The sequence below is a fragment of the Ambystoma mexicanum genome, chromosome 1p, assembly GCF_040938575.1.
Source record: "Ambystoma mexicanum isolate Mex_15411 chromosome 1p, UKY_AmexF1_1, whole genome shotgun sequence".
Classification (NCBI taxonomy): Eukaryota; Metazoa; Chordata; class Amphibia; order Caudata; family Ambystomatidae; genus Ambystoma; species Ambystoma mexicanum.
In genome coordinates this window covers 998,546,206-998,573,308 of record NC_090921.1, presented here as the reverse complement: position 1 = coordinate 998,573,308, position 27,103 = coordinate 998,546,206, and the positions used below count along the sequence as shown (strand labels likewise).

The window sequence follows — 27,103 nt, the reverse complement described above, 5'->3', positions numbered from 1 at the left end:
GTTTGGACTCTGATGTAGACCAACAACGGCGGACTGTCAGATCGTTGGTGTGGGCTCCTCACCCCGTGAGTGAGGCATCCGTCACTAGTGTAATCTGTGGCCATAGTTGCCAAAAGGGTTCTCCCTTCAGAATGTTGTCCTTGCAGGCCCACCACAGAAGACCCTGTGCTATCCTGCTTGGAACCTGAAGTAGGTCCAACATCTTTCCTGAGAACTGGGACCATTGAGTTCTGAGAGCCCATTGAAGGGATTTCATTCTCAGGCAGGCCTCTGGCACCAGAAAAATGCAGGATGCCATGAGACCGAGCAACCTCAAAAAACAAATCAAAGGATGGGAGACACTGGGCACTTTGAAATTTGGTGACCATCTGGAGAATGTTTTGAGCCCTCACCTCAGGTGGTGAGCTCTTTCCCAAGGAAGTATCCAGTGCAGCTTCGATAAACTGGGGTTTCTGAGAAGGTGTCATATGGGACTTCTTGTAATTTAGGGAGAAGCCCAGTCTGTGAAGAAAGTGGCAGGTGACGTTGAGATAATCCAGGACTTGTTCAGGAGAACGTGCCCTGATCAGCCAATCATCCAGGTAGGGGTAGACCTAAATCCCCCCTCTCCACACTGCCCCACCACCATTAGTTTGGTGAAAACCCTTGGGGCGGAGGTCAGCTCGAATGGCAGAACTTGAAATTGATAATGAGAACCGCCAACTGCAAACCTCCAATATTTTCTGTGCTTGAGATGGATTGGCACATGAAAATAAGCATACGGAAGGTCCAATGACACCAACCAATCCTGCAGTTGGAGGGCCTGAAGGATCTGAGAAAGTGTGACCATCTTGAACTTGTCCTTTCTGAGGAACTTGTTCAAGCATCTCAAGTCCAGGATGGGTCTCAGTCCTCCGTCGTTCTTGGGTATTAGGAAATAAGGGCACTACCATCCCTTATTCCTCTATGCTAGAAGCACCAGTTCTATAGCGCCTTTCCCCAACAGGGTTAAAATCTCCTGCACAATGAGCAGATCTGGAATCCTCAAAGAGTGGTTCCCCGGTGGATTGTTATGAGGTCTCCTTATAAAAGGAAGGCAGTAACCATGGGCTATGGTTTCTAAAGCCCAAGCATGCAAAGGAATGTCTCACCATTCTTTTAGATGCTGAGACAGTCTGCCCCCCACTCGTGAACTGTGACTCAAGACCTCAGAGAGGTTTTGAGTCAGCTGATGCAGCGGAAAATGGTAAGGAAGCAGCTGCTTGAGCTGGTTTTGCACCCCTCCCTCGTCCACCACGAGGAAATCTTCTTTGGCCCCTTTGACTGGCCATTCCTCTCGCCCTTCCAACTGAGGAGTAGTAGTAAAAAGATCTACCCCTCCAAGGTTGTCCACTAGGTCGAAAAAGGCTGAGGTTGGCTAAAGCGGAGACTAAAGATTTGGATGCCGCCTTCGAGGTCTGCAACTTCAAGACTCATCAGCCTTGTTGCCAAAAAGGTGAGACCCATCAAAAGGCATGTTGAGAAGTCTGGATTGCACATCGGGTGCAAAACCCGTCTTCCGCAACCACGCAAACTTGCGCATCACAGTGCTGGTAGACATGGCTCGGCTGATCCTATCAGCAGAATCCAAACCTGACTGAAGAGACTTGCACATGGCTTCTTTGCCGTCTTCAACTATGGCTAAGAAGTCGTCTCTTTCATCCCCCCTCGGGAATGTGCTCTGCCGCCATGTAAATGCAGTCCCATAGAGTGAACATAAACTTTGCGAGGGCACATGTGGAGTTGGCAGATTTGAGTGCCATACTCCCTATGGAAAATACCTTCCTTGCCATCCATCTACTCGTTTGTAGTCCCTATCAGGAGGGATGGTAGGGTATGCAGCTTGTTTAGATGTCGCAGTAGCTGCCTGCACCACCAGACTCTCCGGAGTGGGGTGTTTTGACAGGTAATCGGGTCACTACTGGAAGGGCAGTACTTCTTGGTCAAGTTCTTATTTACAGCCGGATTGGTGTCTGGTGTCTCCCAATTCGTTGCCACCCTTTTCTGCAAAGCAATGTGGAGTGGTAGAATGGGATCCGACTGCGGACCCTTGTCTAAGATGTCAGTAAGGTCATCTTGTTTGTACAGCAATGGAGGTCTACTCCAACCCATTTAGTCCACTACCTTTGACATGAGTTGCCTGCAGGACGCAGTGGCAAGCTCCCCAGCCTCTGTTTTCGCAAACTCCAATTTAGGTGAGGTATCCACCCCACTTGCAGTCTGCAAATTGTATAGAGGTACTTCATCCTGGACTCCTCTGCAATGAAACTCTCAGGTACATTAGGTGTACCATATTGTAGGCCAGATGGGGCCTCAGACTGTTCCTCCAGATGAAATTAAGACTTAAAATAGTCCTTCCTGGGTTCAACACTGGAGTAGTTGTCGAACATTTCTTTATCGATGCCATTGGTGGCGCTCGGCATCGAAGGCACAGCTAGCAATGATGGTGCAGCTGGCGTCGATGCCTTCGGTGTCTATCTCGATGTCGAGGGTTTGGCTGGCGTCGAAGGTGCCGCCCGTGTCGAGGGTGTTGATGGCATCGACGACCTCAACCTCGACTTATGTTTGTGACTCGACAGATCCTTTGATGAAACTTCATTGGATCGAGGCCTCAGGATGCAGATCGGGACTTCATCCCGGGCTGGAGGACATGCAGGATTTAGGTCGAGCCCTTTTTGTTTTTCGAATATTTTGAGCATCTCTTCCTGGAAGGCCTCCCACTGGACCGGAGTGGATTTTTTAGTTGGACAAGCCACCGTCTCGGGGGAAGCGTCCAACGATGAAGTCGACCTGCAGTGCCTTCTCTTCGATTTCTTTAAGGACAAAGAAGACTGGTGTGAGCCACTCATCGATCTAGACCGCTTGGCATTCTTCCTACGAGGAGAGTTGCCTCTCGACTCGTCAGTCGAAGGTTTCACAGTCCGGGTAGGGGACTTAGGGATTCAGTCTATCTGCAACTTCCCCTTACGTTCCTTCAAGGACTTTCATCACACTTTTTGAAACCGGATTTAGGAGTCGTCGTGTCCATGAGGAGGACATCTCGATCTCGAAATAGTAAAGTCTTCACAAGAGTGAAGAAGCTCGCCGTATTGTTTCCAAGCTATCGCTGTTGCAGAAATATGGAACTGAAGCCAACGGGCGCTGCGCGTGCTATATATGCCTTCGATGACAACACCCTCGACGGAGGCCTTCAAGGGACATAGAGTCGATGCCATAGACGCACAGCACCCTCTGCCAAAAAATGTTTTCCGAGGCAGCTGAAGCTGGACAATACATGTCAAAAGATGAGGAATACGTGGAAGGACACAATCCATTCGAAAAAGGCCTTTTGGCAAATCGCCTTTTTAGGGGATAGCGTTTGAAGTAGCGATCACCAAGGATTTGTGGTTTGCTCATTTCTCTCATTTATATAAAGAGAATAGAGCAGAGTTTGGAACAGTGTTATCTGCCACCCCAGGCCAAATAGATACCAGTCGATGTGTTTAAACTGCAGCCAAAAGTATGGACTGTGTATTTCCAATCTGTAATGAACCTCGTTTTCAAACTAGGTAAAATACCAGACATTTGGATACAGGCAGAGATTGTCCCCATCTATAAGAAGGGGGGTGTAATCTCACAGGCAACTATCGCCCTAATTCTTGGTTAGATGCCACAGGAAAAATCTTTGGCAAGCTGATTCTAAACAGGCTAACAGAGTGGGTCCCTGAGGAGAATTACATTAGTGACCTTAAAGCAGGTTTCAAAAGGGCAGTAAGCACCACAGACCAAGCCTTTATGCTAGGTGATTCGATCAAGAAATACATCAAATTGACCTCAGGAATGCTATTTTACCTATTTGTTGACCTCAAAACAGCATTTGATGGTATCCCCCGCTCAAGGCTGTGGAAAACCCTAATACATATGAATATTCCTAAACCCCTTTTGAAGGCTATCCTTCAGCTGTACACTAATAATACTGCATTAGTGAGATGCGGAATTGGAGGAGAAACTGCAAAGCAATTCCTTGTCGAAAAAACGGGTTAAAGGTTGCGTTCTTGCACCAATACGCTTTGCCATCTATTTCAAGGACGTGGTGAGCAGCTTGTCTGTTGATTACACTAATTCACCTAAACTGGGTGTCTGGAAAATCAGCATTCTTCTCTTTGCAAATGATGCAGTTCTAATTTCTTGCACATCTAGCAGCCTGAATAAAATTGTACAGAAATTCAGTGATTTCTGCGATAAGAAAGTCCTCACTATTAACCAATCTAAATCATAATGCATGCTGCCAAAAAGTGCTCCCAGCCAGCCCATTTACTTTGAACTAGGGCAGACACTGAGAAGCGATATCATAGCATTTAAGCTGTTGTTGTATTGGGCCATGCTTTGGTCAAACAGTGAGCTGATGAGCTACAAAGAGGCCTTGTTAGACCTAATGGGCTGAGAAGTGCCACTGAAGGTTTCATGGTTGGTACACATTAAGTCACTATTATACCAATTGCAATTAGACTATTTTGGGGAGCATCCAACCTTGTTGCAACCTAACAGCAAGGTGATAATAAAAGATGTGAACAGAGATTGGGCTCAATTTAGAAGGGTGATCAACTGTTTGGCATTGGCCACAGGATGGAATTAGCTGAAGGAAAAATCTCCATATGAACGTGAGAGTTATTTAAAGGATATTAAATCGCTGTTAGAACGTACATTGTACATGAAATTGCGAATGAATACTCTCCCACTGTCACCCCAAACTAATCTGTGGTTTAAAACAAGGTCCAACTGTTGCCCCTTCTCCGAAGGCACATACAAATCTCTACAACATTTTCTGTTTGTTTGTCTTGGTTATTACAATTTCGTCTGAGTAACTTGAAACACTGCATTGTGAACCATGGTGTAAGATCATCAGCTGATGCAGTAGCTTTCTGTAAGAGCACCTAATACAAGGATGTGGTGTTATAAAATGTAACTATTGTTTTTAATTGGCTGTCAGCGAAATATGAACTGTATATTTTATCTAAATACCGTTTTTTCTTGTATATTTACTATATGCATGAATTACTGATGTTATTTAATCCGACGATGAATTGTTCTTAATCTGATGAATTGTAAAGGTTTTTTTAACCATATATTTAAGCAAAATATGTATGCTATTGACATGTGTATTTTTATTGGTTTTATGCCTGCTCTTATGGCCTATGCACTGAAATAAAGAATAGTTTTGATTGATTGATCCAATGAACATGACCGTGCATGACTACATCTGTGCAGAGCACATTGCCTGAAACAATTTCCCTTTCCTTTGTACTGTTTTCAGGAAAACTGCTTCCAGACTTCACCCATAATGGCTATGTTTTCCCCAGAGAGGTTTAAGCAGTGATCATTCAAGCTCTCAGACACCAAGTGCTCATGTTCAGCAAATGAGGTGGGTTGCAACATGTGATCTCCCTTTCCTCTCTGTGAGTGAAGTTCTTACCTGAGAAGAAGAGGCTAGCAAGGAACATATGCCAAGTTGATGAAATATGAGAACCAGATGAGTCGGCCATAAAGCTTTTTCACAGTTTAAAAATGACTTAACAGATGAGTGAAACTTCTGAAAGAAATATGGAAAGTACTTTGCCAGTGGAGAAGCAGATAATACCCCTCTCACCCAAGACCCCTGGTATGCTCCTTCTACATCCCGGGTATGTAACTTGTGCACAAAGCAATCTCCTTGGATCGAAGTCATCATTGGAGGAAAGCCCCTATTAATGAAAAACAGCCTGTATTCTCACAGTGGAATTATTTCCTGCTAGATGAGACAATGTCAGGGAGATTGCCTTCTGAATGACAAGATCAAATCTCTCTTGCTAGGAGACATGTTTAAATGAACACTGCCCACCTTGTTGATATAAAACATTACTGTGAAGTTGTCCGTGTGGATCACCATTCAAATTGAGATGATATAAGAACGGCAGATGATGGTGTAAGAATGTCAAAAGAAAATTATATATTAACAAATCACATCAATAAATCCAACAGAAGAAAACCTGTCTTGGTATATATGGTTACTTGCTCAAGCTCCTGTTTGAGTCGTGCCTTTAGTTCTTTGGTATATATGCATTCTATAACATCACCACAAGCTACCTTCAGTGAGAGTTCCATTAACTAAATGTTATGGAGTGATTTACGTGTGTATAGCAGGGATAGTAATGGTGGTGCCATGAGGTGCTCAGCTGACTATTCAGTGGATGTGCAGGTGGCAGAACTACAATCATTAAACCTGCTACAAAGGTAATAATGACTTGGAGAGATTTATTAATTATGGACAGGTAGACTGGCGGGTACATCTTCACCTCTGGATCCTGATGCCAGTCCTTTGCCATCCTTCTCATCCCCATCTTCAGGTTGACAATCTTCACAGCTGGGAGTTGAGTGGGCAAGGTGGGAAGCAGATAGTTCCTGTTTCTCCGAGGAGGGATGCTCCTCCTCATCTTCAGATTTGGTTCCTAAATGGAAAGGAAGAGGAGTAAGGCCCATGGAGAAGGTGCAAATAAAAGAGAGCACACAGACATGGAGGGAGTCAGAGAAAAGAAAGCCCAAAATACATGACAGAGTAATGTGCAGAACTCATAATGTCCAAAGGCACAGTGTTGTTTTTATAACAATTTTCAAATGTGTGTGCAACTTAGAGAACACTTACTTTCATGGTGATTCCCGTTCTTAGTCTTTGCTCTTCCATCCTCACAGCCTGGCTGTGTTATGCCTGGGGTGTATACTAATTGACCTTTTCACAATTGACCTCGGGAGAATTGACCTAATTTAGAAGGTCAACTAGGACATATATGCGGGAGGAAACCCCCTGCAATCCCCCCACCCAAACCAAAACCTCTGCAATCCCCCACCAAATCCCCTTATATTTATAATCCAAAACCAACCCAATACATATATAAAATAACTAAAATAATATAAAGGTCAATTGTGCAGAAGGTCAATTAGGACCACTATAATTAGGTCAATTGTGCAAAAGGTCAATTGTAAAAGGTCAATTTGGGTAATACCTATGCCTGCTCTGCTAATGGACCCATAAGCATTTCAACTGGGCTCAATGTACCACATACCCTTGCACAAAATCCCTGTCTCTATAAAAGGAGGGTTCACCCATCACTCATAGTTCATTGCGCTGTTTCCATTGTACCAGGAATGGTTGAATTACAGCATAAGCTTGTGAAGATGGACGGGTGGTTGTGCTAATGAGGGAGAGCAAGGACTAAGAAGAGGAATCACCATGCAGGTAATTTTTTCCTCTCTTTCTTCCTACTCTCCCTTCTTCCCAACTAATTTGGGGACCAGATGAAACAGATGTTACCCTGCCGGAGGGGGAAATAGCATATGGCCACCACGTTTAAACAAAAAGGTTGCAGAGAACCTTCTTGGCCAGACGATGGATCCCTATAACAGGAATCATCCACTGATGCTGCCTTTGATATGTGGAATATGAATGTACTCTTGGAGACATTGGAATATTTTGCAGATCATAGTAATGAAGGATTAATGGGACAATACGGCTGTCTATGCTGAATTCTTGCCAGGAGCAGGTCCCTGATGATCTGTAGTCCTAAACAGCCTAGTTCCCGGGTTATGCTTTCAATATACTTGAAACACCCAGGTTATGCAGAATCTCCTCAGACCAGTAATTATGCAGATTGGTGGGTGAAAGGCTGGGACGATGGTCTCTTGATTGAGATGAAAGTCAGAGAGGAGGGCTGAAAATGGGGACTGAATGCACAATCGCCTTGTCCCATCGGAAATACAATGTTCCTTTCAAGAAAGTGTGTCTAGTTTTCCAGTTGATCTAAAAGATGTTCTTGCCACAGGAAAAGCAGTTTTCCCGGACAGTCAGTCTGATCATAGCAAACCATAGGTTCAAAGGGCTTGTGCATTAACAAACATACAACCAGATTCAAATCCCATTGAATAAGCAGTTTTGCTCCACCTGGAAAGAGAAGAGGAAGGAGGCAATCAAAGTTGCCCTTCATTGCCTCATTTTTCAAAGTAAAGTAATCCTCTACAGAGTTTGGGTATGAAGCAATAGGTGAACAGTAGTGCTTAAAGGAATCGAAGAGGAACCCTATAATGTCTATGGAGGTCATGAACGATATGATCTCATCCCAAGGTCCCCAAGAAAGGGTTAATCTTTTCGCCATGAGCTCAAGAGTAACAGCAAAGCCTCTTGCTTTTGGTACTATCTTTGGTGGGCAATTCAGTGGACTCTTTCCTCATGGCAGACATGAAGCCTATGATCCGTTGCTTAAGGGAGATCCAGTAACCTTGCTCCTGAGAGCTGGGGGAGATCTCGGGGAGATCTGAATGCTACACCTGGCAAGATAAGTTTGGCACAAACAGAAGCAGAGATGAGTTGACTGCCGTCCTGAACTTCTGAAGAGTCCTCCAAATCATAGGAATCAGCACAAATGCATACAGAGACTTATTTTACCAATCAGGGAAGACAGCTTCTTCCAGAGAGCTGTGATACATACTGGTGCCAACAAATGATCTGACGTGTGAAATGGGTGTTATTAGAAAAACAAATATTTTTGCAGCTTGCCAAACTAATTCAATGGGATCCCCCCACCCCCAGCAATTCAGCAGACTGTGTTCCTGGACACACTTTTGGAAGTGGTCTTTTCCACCTCACTCCCTGGCTTTACTAAGTTCATATATGGGGCACTAGTTGGTCCTTTAGGGTACCAGTGTAAGGGGACCCTGTGCCCCATCATTTATGTCTATGGTAAAGCACTACATTGCATAAGGGGTGTAGTGCAAGGGGACCCTTGCTGCACATCCCTTTTATGTTTTTGACATTGTTACACACCTAGTGAAGCCCAGACAGGCTGTTGGCAGTACTACCTTTATTTTTACCCTTTTTTAGTGCACTCCTGTGCACATTTTCATTTTTACTGCATGACAGGATATTAGGTTGTACAGTACCCTAAATAGCTGGCCATGTTGTTTAAAGCCCTGTGACACTGTCCTTTTGGCCCAATAAGAGCATGCCCTTTGTGGGCTCTGGCCAAAGCCTGGGAAATGGCTTCTTGGCTTGCACTGAATAGGATACTGTGGACGCCCCAATACAATCCCCAAACCTTGTGTGAGTCATGGCTGTACATTACCCCCCTGCTCATGATTGAACAGCCACTCAGAATTCTGAATGTAGCAGATCTCCTGATAAGTGGGCTGCGGTCTCCTCAGTCCAGGATTTTGCATTTTAGGCAAGTTTCTAGAGCCATGCTTCCGTCATTGTTATTGAACGATGAATTAGTCAAAGAGGGACACTGGAGAACTGCTGCTGGGCCACCGTTGGCTACGCGATCCATGGCAAGGCAAAGCTCTGCTCTTCACTCAACAGGGGAGACCTTCTATTGTGCCTTCCTCCCTTGAACTGATGGGCCTAGCCAGTTCAAAACACAGCACTGCTTTGGTCGCCCTTGTAAAGCTTTGAGTTATTGTCCTGAATCTGGAGCACAGCATCCAAAGTGGGGACTTCTGTTGCTTCGATCCTGTGCAGCCTGGTGCTGTGAATCATGCAATGCATCCTCAGTCTTCGGCCTGGAACATTGCTATTATGCTGCACTCTACCCTGAATGGGAGCCTTAGTAGGGCTACAAGTCCTGTGTTCCATCGTTTTGCCGCCTGCAGACCACGCACAGGGGGTCACTTCAACTGCTCGCCTTGTTGGCAGGGTCGTTCTTTCAACTACAGCCAAGCCCAGTCTGGTGGTGATCCCTTTCTGAAAGGTTCCTGACAGAGGCCAGCAGTATGAATCACAGGACCCAATTGTTTTTGTTGGCACCCACTGTGCTCCTGCGAACCCTGCACCTCCAGTGCGCAAACCAACAGTGAGAGCAGTTGTCCCCAAAGGATATAACATACCTGGCATCATGGTATTGAGCGAGCTTGGAGGTGCTGGGTTGTCTACTTATTTTTACACCCACCAGATCTACATTTGTTTTAATGGGTTTAAAGCCCTACCCTCCAGCTTGGTGGCCCTGGTCTTTGGTGGTGGAATCTGAGACTGAGCACCCTGTCGGAGGTCCCCTACAGAATTTCCCAAGGGAAAACAGACTCATCACATGGAAACTATATGCTGCCTCTAGTACTTTCCAAAAACCACCTCATTGCTTCCTATGGGAAAACTGTGAATACATGTATAAACTAGCTCTAAGAAGCAAACGTCTGGTTACTTACCTTGAGATATTTTGAACTTTGTTCTGTTCTTAGGAGAATGCTCGAAAATGTTCAGGTTAGTGCTGAGTGTTAGTATTGCCTCACAAAATTATAAGGACTAGAAGATATTGTCTAACGTTTGACCCCTCTTTAAGCTATTGGTATGGTGGTACTTAACTGTGTGAATATTCAAGTTTTGCGCGTGTCCCATTTAGGACACCAAAGTGTTATTGTATTTGCACTTTATTTTTACTTACATTTGAGTATATTTGTGCGGTGCCTCTTCTCTCTTAAACCCTCCTCCGTGTAATTGCTGCTGATATATTTACTTATGTATTTAAATTTTTTTGGAACCTGAAAGTTCAAGAAGTGAGCGATGGTTAATGACTTCGTACTAGTCTTCGAGGTGCGAGGTGGCATTAAATTTGGCTGCACTTCATTAAACTGTATTCCTCTGTGGATGCACGTCGTTTGCACGAGTGGGCTCTATTGTGGGGACTTCAGTGTATGAGCAGAGCATCTACAAGGGAACCGATCGAAGCCTGACAGCAGTAAGTGCTTGCTGTCAGCCCTAGCAGAGAGCAGGCGCTTTAGCTGTTGAGCAGTAGGAGAACAAGGGTGGACAGACCGGCGCAAGCATACTTGTGTCTGTATTTGTCTCCTCATTCTACGTCACAAATTAAAAGAAGGAATATGGGCGGGTACCCCAGCGCAACAAAGGAAAACAGACTTGTTGTTCGGTAACGGTCTGCAGCCTGCCCGCAGGCTTCCAGAGTAGCCAAGTAGCAATGGTTATCCTATCGTCTCAAAGGCACGATTGATCCTATGACTAGGAAGGCACAGGGCACGGTCCAAAACACATCTGCAGTAGTAGTGTGGTAAGTGGGAAGCAATTGGTGACCAAACTTCCGTCATGTGAGTAGTTCCAACATCAGGCTACTGCGGTTCCGTGCTTTGGGGCGGGCATGATGACACGTGCGTTGTGGTCTTTCCTGCCGCATGCTCTGCACGTGGTCCCTTGTGCTTTTATTTTCGCATGTCGCGCTCCTAAACACCATCCACATTCGGTCAGCCCTGGTATTCTTGGTTGCCCCTGTGTCGTGTTGTGCGTTTCGCTGCTTACATCCCTCGGTGCTGGACGGATAGCGATTTCTGCTATCGTCGCTGGTGCAAGTTATAATTTATTTAGGGTGGTCCCCATTTGTGCTGCTCTTATGTGCGACAGCTCCCTCTGGCATCTGTATTCGAGTATTCTTGCAAGGGAGATTCCTTTTTCGCTCAGTAATATTCTTTGTAGCTTCTCCAAGCTCATCCTGTTCATTATTTGGCGCCTTATTTCCTTTTCGATGTCAGCAAATTTGCATGATATTGTTAGTCTCCTGAGTCTTGTGTGGTATGCATCAAGTGTTTCTTCTTCTGTTTGCACTGTGGTGCAAAAGTTGAAAGTTTCGTAATCGGATTCAATTGTGGCATAAAGTGTGCCGTCAGGGCATCCTTTGCCACTTTATAGACATCCGCGCCATCGCTCACAGCCAAGTAGTCACAAATGTGCAGCACGTCATTGCCAAAATAGAGCAGGAGGAGTGATCTCAGTTTTCTCGGCATTGTGACGTCTTTACAATTCATCACCATCTCAAACCTTTGAATTCAGATCATCCAGCGGGGCCGCACTGATGATGGATCTGTCTATGGGTGAAAAGGAACCAGTGCCGGTGTGGCACCCCCGTGGTTTTGAAATGGTGACGCCAGTGGTGTCAATGGCGGTGCTGCACCGCTGTTATTCTTGTTGGAGTGCCGGGCCTTGATTTAGAAAGTCCAGTGGAAAGTCCAGTGGCCATGTTGAATTTTGTGCGTGCGGGAGAGCGTGTTGCCAGCCATGTGCGTGCATTCGTATCCAATCCTCGTTGCCAGTGTTGGATCCCAGCCTGTGCTGCCGGTGAGGAGCGGGGCTGTGCTGGGCCAGACATGTAGGCCCTCAGCCCGGTTTTTAAATTATTAATTATAGAATGTTTTAGCAGGCAGAGTATAACAGTACCAACAATCTTCCTACCAGAACCAGCAGTTCAAAAGTAATGCCAACTGTTTGGGCTTTTGTGTAGGCACGGGAAAGGCACTTGCCAGGCACTGTCGTAGATGTATGAACTGGCCATTGATGGTAGGAGGTTCACAATGGTTTGAGTACCTGGGCATCTAATAGCAGTGCCTGGAAAACGCCTAGTACATATACACAAATCAAAACTGTTGGTTTTGCCAATGCTTGTTTTTTTATCAGAACTTCAGTGAAGTACTTGCATAGTGCTTAGAAATCGAGTGGCTGAAGGCAGACCTGGTTAAGACATTTGTAGTCATTTTGCAGCACCAATTAATTCATTACTCTCAGAAGAATGCTTTGAAAAAACACTGGCAGGCACTTTGAGTGCAAAGTTTGATGGTAAGGCTTAATTAAAATGAGCTCAATGAGCGCCCATGAGGAGGTGGTTTGTGCGGGGAGGGGAAGGAACTGAGTGGGAATGGCCATAAGGATTAAACATGGCTATGGGCAGTGAATGGGTGGACAAATAACCAAACAACAATCAACAAGGAGCGTGTCCCTCCTTATATGCCATTTCTCCCCATCTGTACTCTAATGCGCCACCTAATAACCCAAAATAAAAAGCTACAACGGAAGAAGCGCTACCAAAATTACCTGACGGCTATGTACAGGCCGAACTTTCATGTGAAGAGAAAGGTTGCCATGCTTATGCATTGATTTGGGAATGAAGAGGAAGTAATCTATGGCATTATCCCCAATTTAACAGGCACAGCTTAGTGGCTAAGTGCTCAGTGAATCCTGGGTCATCATTAAAAAGTTGGATGTCCACCATTAACCAAGGAAAAGAGTGATATTGGAAAGAGATCATTCTGCAACTAGAGTGCAGGAAACCCATAAGAGTGTTGAAGACAAGTGGTGGCCAGTTTATGGTGACATGTAAAGACGGCAAAAATCAAAGAAGGAATAAAGATGACCCTTACGTAGAAAAGGTGATTTCTATTACCAAAAGAGTAGAACACAAGATGGTGCATGTTGCAAAGTCAAAAAAAGAAAGACAAAGCTTGTACGGCTACAGAGGAGATAACGAACGCACTAATGTTAAAATGGACACCCTAACAAGGAAAGGGGGGCATTTTTGAACATTGCCCAGGAGGAATGTATAATACATACAAGCAGAATGGGCACTTTGCCAGGTGCTGCACAAGCAGCTGGATAGGAAGAAAGGAATGTACACTCCTTAGTAGATGGTGAGTGTGTGATATGGATATTGAATACAGTGATACGGTCGAAGACTAAGTGCGAGAAGCAGACTAAGAAAAAGTGAGGGGACGTCAAATATAAGTTTCATGCCACAACTAGAGATGATGGAGACATGTGAACAATGGATAGTGGGTGTGACCATTTATGATGCGGGAATTGGCATGAATGCGGACTCTGGTGCAAAGATAAGGCAAATGCCATGCAAGTGTAGTGCAGTTAAGTAGTTTGGCAGTGTGGTTGGTGCGGGAGCCAAAACGTTTACTGGTCCAGAGTTACTGGGAGAGATTTGGTGTGAGTAGATATAAGTTTCTATAAAATACTTTGAAATAAAGGCACTATGGCTGGTTGTGCAACTTACATGCTCTGAAGTCAAACCACTCCCTCGCTAAATACAGAGAGTGGTGGTGGAGCAGGGGCTGGCCCTACAAGGGGACGTGGAATGTTTCAGATGAGACAATGGTGGCATTTTCGGAGGACGCTTTGGTCTCTGAACGATTACAGAATTTAGGTGACCCAAAGACTCCTACGGGAAGTCATGTAAGATCTGGTTTGGCATTGCGAGAGAAAGCAGACATAACTATTGCAAACTTAACAACTCTGACTGCCGGCATCGAAATAACAGATTTTGTTCCCAAAACCTTTTAATTTTTTCTGTGCAATAGCCCATACAGAGCGCTCCCACCTGAGTGACCTCAGTATGATTGAGTTTGTGGAGGCCGCAGACCCGAACCTGGCTAAGCCTGATGTTGTGGAGGGTATTGGGAATTTCAAAGCCGATCTGGACCCAAAGACACGGGATGTTTCTTGTCTGGGGTCACCCACAGAGTTAACAGACCTAATAGAGAACAATATGAGAGGATCATTTGGGGAAGTTGAAATGCGACAGGTGGGGTCTATTCACCACACTTTGTAGTGGGTCAAAGAGGGGATTGGGCTTACCTCCCCTACCATCTCTGCTTTGAATATGGTGTTGAGCTCCTTTTGACAAATTATACGATAACATCACTGACAAAGTTAAAGCTCGCACATAGTTTTTAAGTGAAAATAATTTAAAAATGAAGTTGATGGGGGAGGGTTTCCGTTCTAATAATCCACAGATTACAACTGAACCGATTACTCCTATAACAAATCAACAAGCTATGGGGGCTATTGAGGAGTGTCCCACTGTGAGCCCTCGTAGACTTGTTGGTGTTGTAAGGGAGGGAATCAGAAAGATCAGGGTGGTTTGTTGAAGGGAGATGACAGATCCAGTAATAATGTTGAAACAAGTGGGAAGGATGTTGAAATTACGGGTGCCATCATGACCACTGAAGATGATCTATTGTAAGGTACTTCAGGTGGAATAAATAAATGAACGAAAAAGTCGGGAGTGAAGAAGTATGGTAAACAAAACAAAAAATGTGAAGGACCACGGTTATAAAGGTAAATCATTGGGCACATTTCTACAAAATTTGACGATTGAGACATTTAATTGAATGTCTACAGGAGTGACAGAAAAAGAGAAGGCTCCTATCCCTCAACTGAAGTCTAGTATGGAGATTATGGAGGAAAGTGAATGCGTTGCTGAAAACGTTACCCAATTCGGTCCCATTAACTACCATTCATTTTGCATGGAGTATTACCACCCTACAATTAAGGGTGAGATGGAGAGTTCTTTGCTTTTCTTTGAAAATAAAGGTCTCATGTGCAGGTTCTTTATATTCTGAGCTATCTGTGAACGTGACAATGAATGGCAGCAAGGAGAATTTTTTGTCTTAACTGTGTGAACATTGCGAAAAAACATTAAGTAAAATTTGATGTAATCTTAAAGATCTGGAGGACAATCCAAGGAAAGTCAAAAATGCTTTGCATCATTTGGACTGGTGCAACTCAGTGGATTTGTTTCATAAATATCCTTCTCTGTCTCATCCATCATTAGAGCATGAAAAAAAGGAACAGTTGCGCCTTATCTGAATAGGTTTCTGAATTGCCATCACAGAGAATTTATTTTACGTTTTAGATGGAACCTGTTATATACCAAAGAGATGCTACTGAGACATAAAATGATTGGCGATGAGGAGGAAACCTTTGTTACTGCAGAGATGGGAATTCTATTGAATAACTAAGACATTTATTGATTAATTGCACTGCACTTTTACTGTTGAGCATGATATACTTTAAGAAATTAGGTATTGATTTAAATAGTTTTGATGATGACTTCATATAGGAAACATTGTCTGGGAGCAAATCCGACATCGCTCGGACTTGCTATATCAGGTTACTTAGAATCGTTAAAATTAGGGCCCTTGGATTATTCACTCACAGGGCTGAGGTGGGACTTGGAATATAGGTGCGCGATTTCAAGGTTCTTAGAGTCCAGAAATAAAATATTAGGATTTAGGTAGGGGTTTGACAATTTTAATAATACATATGAAATGTTTAATTTTGTATGTATTTAAGACATTCTGTTGTCAAACTGCTTTTAGCTTGTACACAGTAATATTATGACTAATTGTTTATTTACGGATGAAAGAATATCTGTGTTTTTTTAATGTTTTAAAGTGTGTCTGAATATATTGTAAAAGTTTGAAATAAACCAAACACACAAAAATAAAATATTTTAGTTTTGAAGGATGTGTGTGTGCATCAATGTGGTGGAGGTGTTGAAACAAAGGAGCAGAGGTTTTTCTTGGGAATCGTGGATTCCTTCTACAACTTTATTTAAAAATGTTCAACAAACAAAAATAAAGTAACATAGCCCAAAACAAAATAAGGATGCATTGTATCTGCCCAAAACATGATAATGTGAAGAGGTCTGTCACAGGTTTACCTTCGCCATAAGGTGAAGCTAACAAATATAATGAGTTAGCTGAGCTTCAAGAGCTTGTGTAAATTCCAAAGTTCATAATTACGAGCAGAAAATAATATCTATAAAAAAGGTTTATGGCATCAATGTTATTTTTTTATTTATTTTTCTGATTGTATTCGGTTAGTTCAAACCTTTACAAAAAACAATTTCAAGTAATCACATAATACACAAAATTAAAAAGAAGAAGATGCTAAGAGAAAATTAAAATAGTATACACAAAGTTACCAAACAGGAAAACAAAACAGACTAAGAGAAGGTTTTTGTCTTTAAAAAAACATTTTATTGAGTTATAAACACAACCAAACAATACAAACCAAACAAACAGTGCATGTTCCAACAGTTTCATTACACTTTAACTTCTAGCCACTACTTGCCTTATCCCACCCCCCCTCTACGAGTCTATTGCTTTAAACCTTCAGTTTCCACATCCTGTGGTACGATCTCCTCTTCTACAGGCTCCGCTGGGTCACCTATTGACCCAAACAGTTCGCTATCAATGATTTCCAGGCCATCAGGGACTCAGTCTCCCCCCCGCCCCGTGCTACTCGTTTCTTGCCATGCCATGGTTTCGGCTTCCGCCCATTTTTGCAAATCTCTCCACCACACCTCCTTATTTGGCACGTGGCATGTCTTCCATCCCATGGCAATTCTCCTTTTTGCAAGCACATAAGCCAGATCCCTCAGCTTACTCACATGCCTGAGCTTCTGTGGTCTTGGGAACCCCCCCAGCAGACAGGCCCACACTGTATCCACTACAATCTTGACCCCCTTTTTTTCCAGTTTCCCTTTCACTTCCCTCCAGAAACGTTCTATGATCGGGCATGACCAGAACATATGCACCATGCCCGCGTTCTCCTCATCACACTTGGTGCATGCTTGCCGTCCTGCATTTTCAAACCTCGATATCCTCCAAGGCGTCATATATGACCTATGCGTTATGTACAGTTGAATCTGTTTCAGCCTCGCGTATCTAGACACCTTCTTATGATACCCCTGCACCCGTTCCCACATCCCGTCTTCCATCAGGGCTCCAACTTCCGTTTCCCAATCTGGTCTCAACTGCGTGACCTCCTTACCCTCTTTAGACATCAGCATTTCATACAATCTGGAAATCTCATGGCCCCCTTCAGCTATGTCGTATATCATATCTATGGTGGCATCCGATTCTTCCTCCAACACAGTTTCAGGCCATGTTCTCTTAATCCTCTGTACCATTCTATAATACATAATGTACTGGCCCTCGTGCAACCCAGTTTCTTCCCGCAGCCCCTCAAAAGTAATACTAGAGCCCTCCCGCCAAATGTCACCCATTGTTGCCACCCCAGCCGGTTCCAAGTGGTTCCGGAGTATCATTCGTAGCTGCACGTCTGCCCCCGTTAATGTAACCAGTGGTATCTGCGGAGAGCATGGGGACGGGTTCTCCATCATCTGGCATACCCTGCGCCACACCTTCCACCCCAGTAGCATCATTTTAGGGCGCCCCACCATTTCTGCCCTGGGTACCCACATCATCTCTTTCAAATAAAAAGGTGCACAATCGCACCCAAATAGCCTAAATTCCAAGGTTTCTTCGTCAGAGAGCCATTTGGCGACATATTGTAACTGGCTTGCCACGTATTACGCTTCATAGTTGGGCAGCTTTATCCCTCCTTTGTCATGGAAGTTCTGTAGCTTCCATAACGCCACTCTATTTCGCGTGCCATGCCACAAAAAGTCCCTACACATGCTATTCAGTTTGGTGAAGAACTTCTTAGGAATCAGGTACGGTATTTTCCCGAAGTAGTGTAGGAGCCTTGGCAGAACCACCATCTTTAGCATTGCTCCCCGCCCCATCATCGCCAAGGGTAGCTTTGCCCAAAATTGCATGCACTTCTCAATTTTTTTTAATGGCTACTTCTGTGTTGCACCTATGCTCCTCCTCCACGGTGTGGTATATATCTATCCCCAGGTACCGAAATGTGCTAACCGCCCATGGTACTTGCAATGCAGGTAGTCGCTCCGCTGGAATCCCCATGTACCCCCCTAATGGGAACATGCTGGACTTCTGGGGTTTCACTGCTATACCGGACAGCACAGCATATCTCTCCAGCACTTCTAGGATGTACTGGAGATTTTCTTCTGGTAATCGCAAGTACAGTAGCATGTCATCTGCATATAGGGAGATCAGATGCCGCTCCCCTTCCACCTCGATGCCTATGGTGTCATATTGCTGCCTCCGATATATTGCTAGAGGTTCCAGGGCCAGTATGTAGAGCATTGGAGACCACGGACATCCCTGTCTAGTACCACTGCTGAGCTGCCACCTTTCCGATATCACAGATCCTGTCCTAACTCTAGCCAGCGGTTTGCTATATAATATTTTCGCCCACCTTACATATCCAGGCCCTAACCCGTAGTACTTCAGGGCGCCGCAAGCAGCCATGGCCATTTAACTGAGTCAAAGGCCTTGATTGCATCCAAAGACACAATTGCCATTTCATCATCTCTTTCTCTGCCACACTCAATGATTCTCTGTAGTCGCCTATGGTTATTGGTAATGTTTCTATGTGGGACATAGCCCGTTTGATCCGGGTGCATTAGTTTGCCAATAAGCTTATTCAGTCTATTTGCTAAGACAGCAGTTATTATCTTGCTGTCTTGATTCAGCATCGACAAGGGTCTATGGGAACCGCAGCTGTGCCCAGGTTTATTAGGTTTGGGGAGCGGTATTATGACGGCCTCTCACAGTGACTCCAGTAAGCTTCCCGTCTCGAACGCTTCGTTTAACATCTCTAACAGTGGGGGGAGGACCTTTTCCATGTATACTTTGTAAAACTCACTTGGGAGTCCATCTGCCCCTGGGGTTTTACTAGTAGGCAGCTGCTTCACCGCCTCCCCTAATTCTTCTAAGGTAATCGGGGTATCTAGTTCCTCTCTCTCCTCCTCGCTTATCTTGGGCAACCCCATGTCCTCAAGCGTTTCTTCCGTCATCTCCGTATAATACCTTATAACAAATCCACAAACGCTTGATTAACTCCCCCTGGGTGTCCTCTACGCTACCGTCTTCTCTTTCTATAGTCCTGATTGTGACTCTGGGGGTCTCACTCTTATATAGCCACGCCAAAAGTCTCCCCGGTTTATCACCTCCCGCATGCTGTCTCTCTACGTCTTTTTTATAATTGAGGTTACACAATCTATCCCAGTATTCTGCACATTTTTGCTGTAGCCTAAGTGTCAATTTTAGCTTCTCTGCTTTATCGTCTTCGCCCCTTAAAGCCTCTTCAAGTTTTTCCTCCGTCTCCTGCAGTTCGGCTAAAACCCCACCTTGTAAACCCTTGGATTTTGCTATGGCTACCCCCCCTCATCACAACTTTAAAGGCCCCCCAGAGTTCCCGCCGAATCCACGCTCCCATTATTTGTTTCAAAATAATTTACCATCTCCTCCCTCAAGTCCTCCCTAAAAAAGGGGTCTCGCAACGCTTCCGCTCGTAGGCGCCATATCGGGATCCTCGCTCTCAGGGGGGCAGTATTGCCATGCGAGAATCAGGGGCGAGTGGGGCGAGTGGTCCGAAAGGACCCTGGCTTTGTACTCTATTTGTGTGCTCTCCGCTATCATTTCAGGTGATGTGAAGACATAATCCAGCCTCGTGGATAACTGCTGTGGGGCAGAATAATGTGAATATTGCCTTTCCTGGGGGTGCCTCACTCTCCATACATCCTCCAAACCAAAGTCACTCAGCAATGTCTAACGCTTTGGCTGCAGGGGCCGGTCTATCCATCTTCCCATCCGATCTGTCTACCCTCGGGTTCAATACGCAGTTGAAGTCCCCTCCCCAGACCATCGCGCTTCCTACACATGCGCTCAATTTAGCACACAATGTTCTAATGTACGCCGCTGTGTTCTGGTTCGGGGCATACATATTGACAATGCTTATCTCCCTGTTCTCCACCAGTCCCCTCAGTATAACCATCCTCCCGCCCGTCTCAGCCACCACTTGCAATCGCTGAAAAGGGACATGTGGCACCACCAAAATAAGCACCCCCCTCGCATAAGCAGAGTACGATGAGCCCACCAGCACTCCTTTCCACTTCCCAGCAATCGTGTCCATCCTCTCTCGTGTAAGGTGGGTTTCCTGCAGCAATGCAATATCTATTTTCTGCCTGCGCAGGTACAACATAACTTTGTTCCTCTTTAAGTAGTTGTTGAGCCCCCGCATGTTCCATGTAAGTGTCTTAAGGTCCCCCATGGCCTGTACAAGTTCCGTTCCTCCCCCCACAGGTGCAGTCTGACTTTAAATTCCAATCCAATCTGTATAGGCTCGTTTCCCGTTCTAAATTCCCCTTAACCAAAAACACCACAAACTTCCCGTTCCCCCTCCCTCCCGCCTCCCGTCCCTTCCCCAACATCACTCCCCTCAACTGTTGCCCAGCTCCATCCCTGGATCTCAGGCTCCCCCGCATCTAGCTCTTTCTAGCTCTTGCCTGTACTCGAAGCTCCGCAGGGTGGGGCCGCCCTAGTGGCTAACCTACTACTACTCCAACTATAATTCGGGGGGTAGGGTGCTTTCGCCCTGCCGCTCCTATGTCATTTCGGTTAACTACACATTGCTACACAATTTGCGTATATGTACACGCTACTATATTCCAGTCCTTCAAGTTCGTTACAGTCAGCGGTATCCTATCAAAATATCAGCCTCCTTCAGCCGCGCCCATTAATCTCAATCTTCATCTAGGCACCCCTGGGATGCTCACTCTAAGCCTTAACAGTATGCATACCGTATCCCAGTCACATATCGTGTCCCTCCTGGGCCTCTTCCGTGTCTCGTTCCGGGTAGCCCTGCAGATCCAGCCACATTGTTGCTTCTTCCGGAGTGTCAAAAAAATACATTTTGCTCTTGTGCACCACCTTCAATTTCGTGGGGTACAGAAGCATATATTTTATCCGAGCCGCGCATAGCCTTCTTTTGATTGCCACATAGCTGTACCGTTGCCTCTGGACCAATATAGTGTAGTCCGGATACGCCGTAATGGTGCTCGAAACCCTTTCGATTGTTCCACCTTTTCGGAAGTACTCCAGTATCTTCTCGCAATCTTTGTAGTTCAATATTTTGGTGATTATCGCCCAGGGAGGGGCCCCTGGCCTCGGCTTCCTCATAAGGGCTCTATGTGCGCGTTCCACTGCAAATCCCTGCGAGAGTTTTCCAGCCGCAATTCCTTCTAAGAGTAGGTTCTCAACGTAGTCTGTCGGGTCCTGTCCCTCCTCTCCCTCCGGCAAGCCCACCCCACCATGCGGATATTGTTCCTTTTTGCTCTCCCTTCCGCTTCCTCCGCTCGAGACTCCAGGTTAGCTACCTGTTGTTTGAGTACATGGATCTCCTTTGCGTTGTTGGTGCTGGTGTCCGTATTGGTTTTCACAGCACTTTCCAGGCTGCTCGTTCGTTCCGCCAGCCCCTTGACATCTTGCCTCAGCAGGGTGACTTCTATGCCTACTGCGTCTATTTTAGCCTCCAGGTCTGACATCGCAACCCCCCATGAGTCTTTCAGCTCCGTGATGGGCTCTAACATCTGATGGTTTTCAGTCACTGTGGTGCCCTCCGCAGGAGATTGTTGCGTTTTGGCGAAAATATCCATTGTGGGTTGCTTATTCTTGGTCTTGCTCACAGCCCCTCGCGCCGTGATTCTGCGGTCTCCGTTATGCTTCTCTGTATCGATTCAGCCTCGGTGTGCCTCCCCAACCGTCCTCTCCACCCTTATCAGCCACTGTAGTACTCTTCAAGCAGCCGCCGTGCACCGTCCGCCGCCTCATATCGCGGCTTTCCGCAGATTAGTCAGTGCTGAGCGAGCACTTCGTATGTCTATCGTGGCGCGGCCTATCTATTCCAGCGGCGCTGCGCAGGGTTCGCACTGCCTCGTATTTCGTGGGCGCGCACCTTTTTGCAATGCCGTGTCCCGGTGCTCCCTGTCTGGTTCCTCATGGGATTGCTCCGCTCACACATTTAGCAGTGCGCTGCCTGGGCTCCCACTGCGTGCGAACCGGGACTGCACGACGCTGTGTGCCAGCCCCTTACCTCGCACCCCCGCTGCCCCAGGGCTCTTGCCTTCGGGGTCAGCATGCAGGCTGACATGACACAATTGCAAGCACACTGCTTACCGCCGCAGGGGTTTCGCTTCGTCTCCGCTCGCCATCATCATTCTTTCCCCACGTGTGCCATCTCTATTCTGCCGCTCCGGGTGCTTCCGTTTCGTTTCCTTTGTTGTCGGCCATCTTGTGTAACAATGTACCAAGCAGCAGCCGTCTTCGCTGGGCGATTCCTCCAGAATTCCACACACGATTCACTCGATCTTTATACAGTGTGCAGAGCACACGTTCCCATGCATGTACTGTCAGCCCTGGACCCAATAGCGCATTTTTGTAGGTAGTTTTCTCGGATCATATGGCAGATCCTACGGAGCTGCTCAGGAAGCACGTCCTTCTCCATGGCTGCCCAAGCCACGCCCCACTAAGAGAAGGTTAATCGATTTAAGTCTAATACATCAACAGAAGTTTTCCCTCAAGGTTAGTTAATTGGATTTATTCTGTGTGCACACAGCAATTAATAATACCCCAAAATAGAGCAGCATATAAAAAAGGATCAACAATTGCATTAACATCAGATATTAAATACTACAAGTTGTAGTCTAGAGACAGTGAATCCACAGACAATTCAAATAAAATAAACAAATTCGGAATAAGTCCAAATTTTGCAGATCGCGTCAAGTAATAAAACTAAAATGAAATCCATCCCCTGCCAAGTATCATCAGTTTACCAAGTCTACAAATTCAGTGATTTGATGAAACCAGCCAGGACCAACCCTTCCCGGATATTAAAGTTTTCAAGACAGTGGGCCTCATTACGAGTCCGGCGGTAACCGCAGCGGTAAAACCACCTGGTTACCGCCAGACTCGTATTACCATTCCGCCTCCATGATTCCCGGAATTACCGGGGCTTTACAACCCCGGTTTCCCGGGAATCACGGAGGCGGAATGGTGTAATGGGACTCAATGGGACTGGGGATCATGGAAACACCGGCAGCATCTCGTAATGCTGCCGGTGTTTCCTCGTCCGCCTGCAGGCGGGCGGTGTTAAACCCGCCAGGTCAGACCTGGCGGGAGTGACACCTCCCGTCTGCAGGAGTTGTGATCACCCGGCAATGAAACAACGGTGGCGGCGGGTTTACCGCCACCGTTGTTTCCATACCGGGCGATTTGTAATGAGGCCCAACAGGCCTCATTACGAGTTTGGAGGTAGCCATGGTGCTATTAATGCGATGGCTGCCTCCAAACCTGTGTTGGGGTAGTCGGAATGGGGATTTACCGGGTCATTCCAACCTTGGAGGACCTGGTAAGTCCCCATTCTGTAAACCATTCCCCATTCCCATTCGAGCCCCCATAGGGCCCGTTATTAGGTTCCTGGTCCGTTAGCGGCTCCAGTAAAACCAGCTGGCCTTAGTGGGAACCGCTAAGGGACCTTGGAATGCGGCGGTAGTGGTTTAACGGCAGCGCATCCTTACCGGTGCCGTTAACCCCCTACCGCCATACTCGTAATGAGGCCCAATGTTTCCATATCATATCTTCATCACAAAGGAATGGATTCATTGCAAGTGGCCCCAGATATTGGGTTCTTAAGCCCTGTAGAGGTAGGCATTCAAGCACCAGATGTCTTAAGGTTTCCAGTTTTGCCAATCAGAACCTACAAGTAGCTGACTCCACCGTGATAAGCGATCTCCTAAACTGAATTCCCTAGTTGGTAGTAAGTTCCACCTCACCCATAGTAGGATACCCCTTTAGTGACGATTAGGAAATTGTAACAGGTTCCTATTCAGAGTTCCTCTTTGTCTGTGTTCATGTGTCAGGTGGCTCATAGATGGATAAGAGTGAAATTTATCGGTATTCTGAGACCAATCATAATCAAATAAGGCTTGCTTAGCCTTAGTAGGGTTCGAGATCAGCGTTTCCACAGACACATAAATCTATATGGCATCAATGTAGAAACATTCACTTTAGCATAATAGGTTTGTGTGTGAATGTGGATGAACAGATAGCGGCCCAAGTACAATGGAATTTTGGTAAACTAACAGAAAGATTGACAGCAATCCTGAATATCAACAAAGTCTCCCATAGCTTAGCTCCATCACATTGATATGGCAGGAGTTTTACAGTAAAAATTAGGAGGAGTAAAATAAAACGAAAAGACCTTCCTGGCAAGAGCAAGAGAAATGATATGCACCGACTCTGGCATTTACTGGAAGTTCATGCCTCTTGCTTGCTGTCACGATTACCAGGGATGCCTGCTAAATTGGGGCGCGCGCCCAAATGTTGGAAGATTGCTTTTGAACTACCTTTCAAAGTTGCAGAGGGCAAAGAGTAGATTACAAGAGATTAATACACAGGAGCGGGGGACTGACAGCGGGTGAAAGGGAGGGCAAGGAGCAGATCCCCCAGCTTCAGTTAAGATGTGCAATGGAGGTTGTGTGAACCTAGGTGTTAAGGAGGAGCCATTTATTGAAAGCCTCATTTAGGCATGGGGAATGGACATCCCCAGTTTACTCTTTCATCATCACTACCTGAGCAATAGCAGCAGTCCTGCTGGCCTCCTCAATTGCTCAACCACTTCAAGAACCTTTGTGCTGCATGTATTCTTTGGGGACGACTTCAGGGTGGGGCAGTAGTCCTTGCTCAGACCAGGACAGCCAGAGGCTCCAATTTAGGCAACCACTGCAGGCACTGCCAGCCACAACCCTCCTACCCCAAAATCCAATAGTAAAAGTGTTAGAGGTCAATGACTTAAGAAGCAAAGTTTTGATGACACCTTATGAGGAGCTATGCATAATACAGGTAAGAAGAGTATAAACTCCCAGCTCCTGACCTTTAAACAATGGGGCCACAGTATAGGAACCAGTGGTTCTATGTAATTTAATGTCTCTGGTAGTTAAATAAAAGGCTCCAACTTTCTTGCCAGCATTTCCCCCTTACGAAAATAAAGTCAGTATCATTTTTATTTGGAATGGGTTAATAAGATAGGCCAGAGGTTTTAACAATACACATCTCAAGACCGCTAGGGGGCGCAGAGCTTGACAGACTTGTAACGCTCATGCTCCGTCAGCCCTGCAGGGCCTACAGCGTTTTTCCAATCCCCGGCCGGGATTTTGGAATAGAGCAGAGGGAACCCTGCGCCCGAGCAGCCTACCCCATTAGGTGCGTGGGCCTGGAGCGGAACCCCCGGTGGGGGCTAACAAGGGATACCCACATCCAAGCACAGTGCGCACCCAGGAGACAGGGGGCCTGTCGCGTCACGGACACACCAGCCCCCCAGAAGGCAGCAGTGAGCCCGAACCGCAGTGGGCACCAGCCACACCAGCAGAGCGGACACAGGGGCGAGGCACGGAGAGGAGGGCCCCGCCGCATATAAACAGGAGCGGTGGGCGCCGCCGCGCGAGCAAGGCCAGAGTGAGCCGATGTGTTCCCCGGGAGGCGGCGAGGAGCCGGACCCCCCAACTGCCCCCCTGGAGAGGCCATCCCCAACTGGCGGCCTGCGCTGGGAAGTGCCATCGGGCCTGGAGCAGAACCCCCAGCGGGAGCTAACAAGGGACACCCGCATCCAAGCACAGTGCGCACCCAGGAGACAGGGGGCCTGTCGCGCCATGGACTCGCCAGCCCCCCAGAAGGCAGCGGTGAGCCCGCACCGCAGCGGGCACCAGCCGCACCAGCAGAGTGGACACAGGGCCGAGGTGCGGAGAGGAGGGCCCCGTCACACATAAAACTGGAGCGGTGGGCTCCGACGCAAGAGCAAGGCGATTGTGAGCCACTGCGTCCCGCGGGAGGCGGCGAGGAGCCGGACCCCCCAAATGCCCTCCTGGAGTGGCCATCCCCAACCGGCGGCCTGCGCAGGGAAGTGCACCGGAGAAGGAGTCGGGATTTGGGGTGTCAGCCCCAGGGACACGTGGAGACACAAACCGGGACCCAACGCTCACCCAGCTGAACCCGAGCCGGGGCGGTGACTGGACAGAGGTGAGGAGACCACGGGGGGAATCCATACTGTGAGGAACTAGGTGTGAGCATCTGCCCCCCCCCCCCTTTGCTGCGGCCCGAACCGGATGGGCCTACCCAAGGAGAACTACCCACCTAAGGTCGGGGACGACGTAGCCGTCCCGTGTGGGGAGGAGGCCTCCCTCTCATCCCACACCGCGTAGCAGCTACCCACTGGGAGGGGAAAGGCCCAGAGGCTAGTGCTGGTGCCCCCACAACGTGTGGAACCATTGCAAAGACCCACCGTCAGGAAGGAGGCCACGGTCGAATGCTTAGGGGCTGGGACCGCAGAGGAGAACTCTGGAATCTGCTCTGCAAACATTGAGAGTAGCACCGCGCTAAGGTGCACCCAGATAGCAACAACCTGGAGCAGTCTACACCTACCAGGGCAATCCTCTCGCTCCAACGTTTCCATCGATCATACATAGCCCCGAGTGAGGCCCAAGAAGTGGTCATGTCCATGGGTGGGGACCCCCCCGCCCCTCTGCAGCGCTTACAAAAGCTGATCTCAAGGACATTCTCCAGGAGATCAAAGCAATCCGGACGGATATACAGGCCTCAATAGTTGACCTGAGAGGGAGAGTAGAAAGTCTAGAAGATAAAATGGAGGGAATGGAAAACAACCACCTCCAGACTTATATGCTGGACATGAAATATGAGGCGAGGCTAACGGACCTAGAAATGAGTGAGAAGGACGTAACCCTGAAGATGGATTACC

General features: G+C 46.8%; 1 protein-coding gene across 1 annotated transcript in view; it reads right to left on the bottom strand.

Annotated features, from left to right (window-relative positions):
- The window catches only part of HYDIN (HYDIN axonemal central pair apparatus protein), a 3,273,799-nt gene that overhangs the window by 1,419,198 nt on the left and 1,827,498 nt on the right, over window positions 1–27,103 (bottom strand). The window contains exon 38 of the mRNA XM_069654775.1: window positions 6,330–6,482. Coding sequence (XP_069510876.1) covers window positions 6,330–6,482 — 153 coding nt within the window. The remainder of the gene's footprint in view (window positions 1–6,329; window positions 6,483–27,103) is intronic.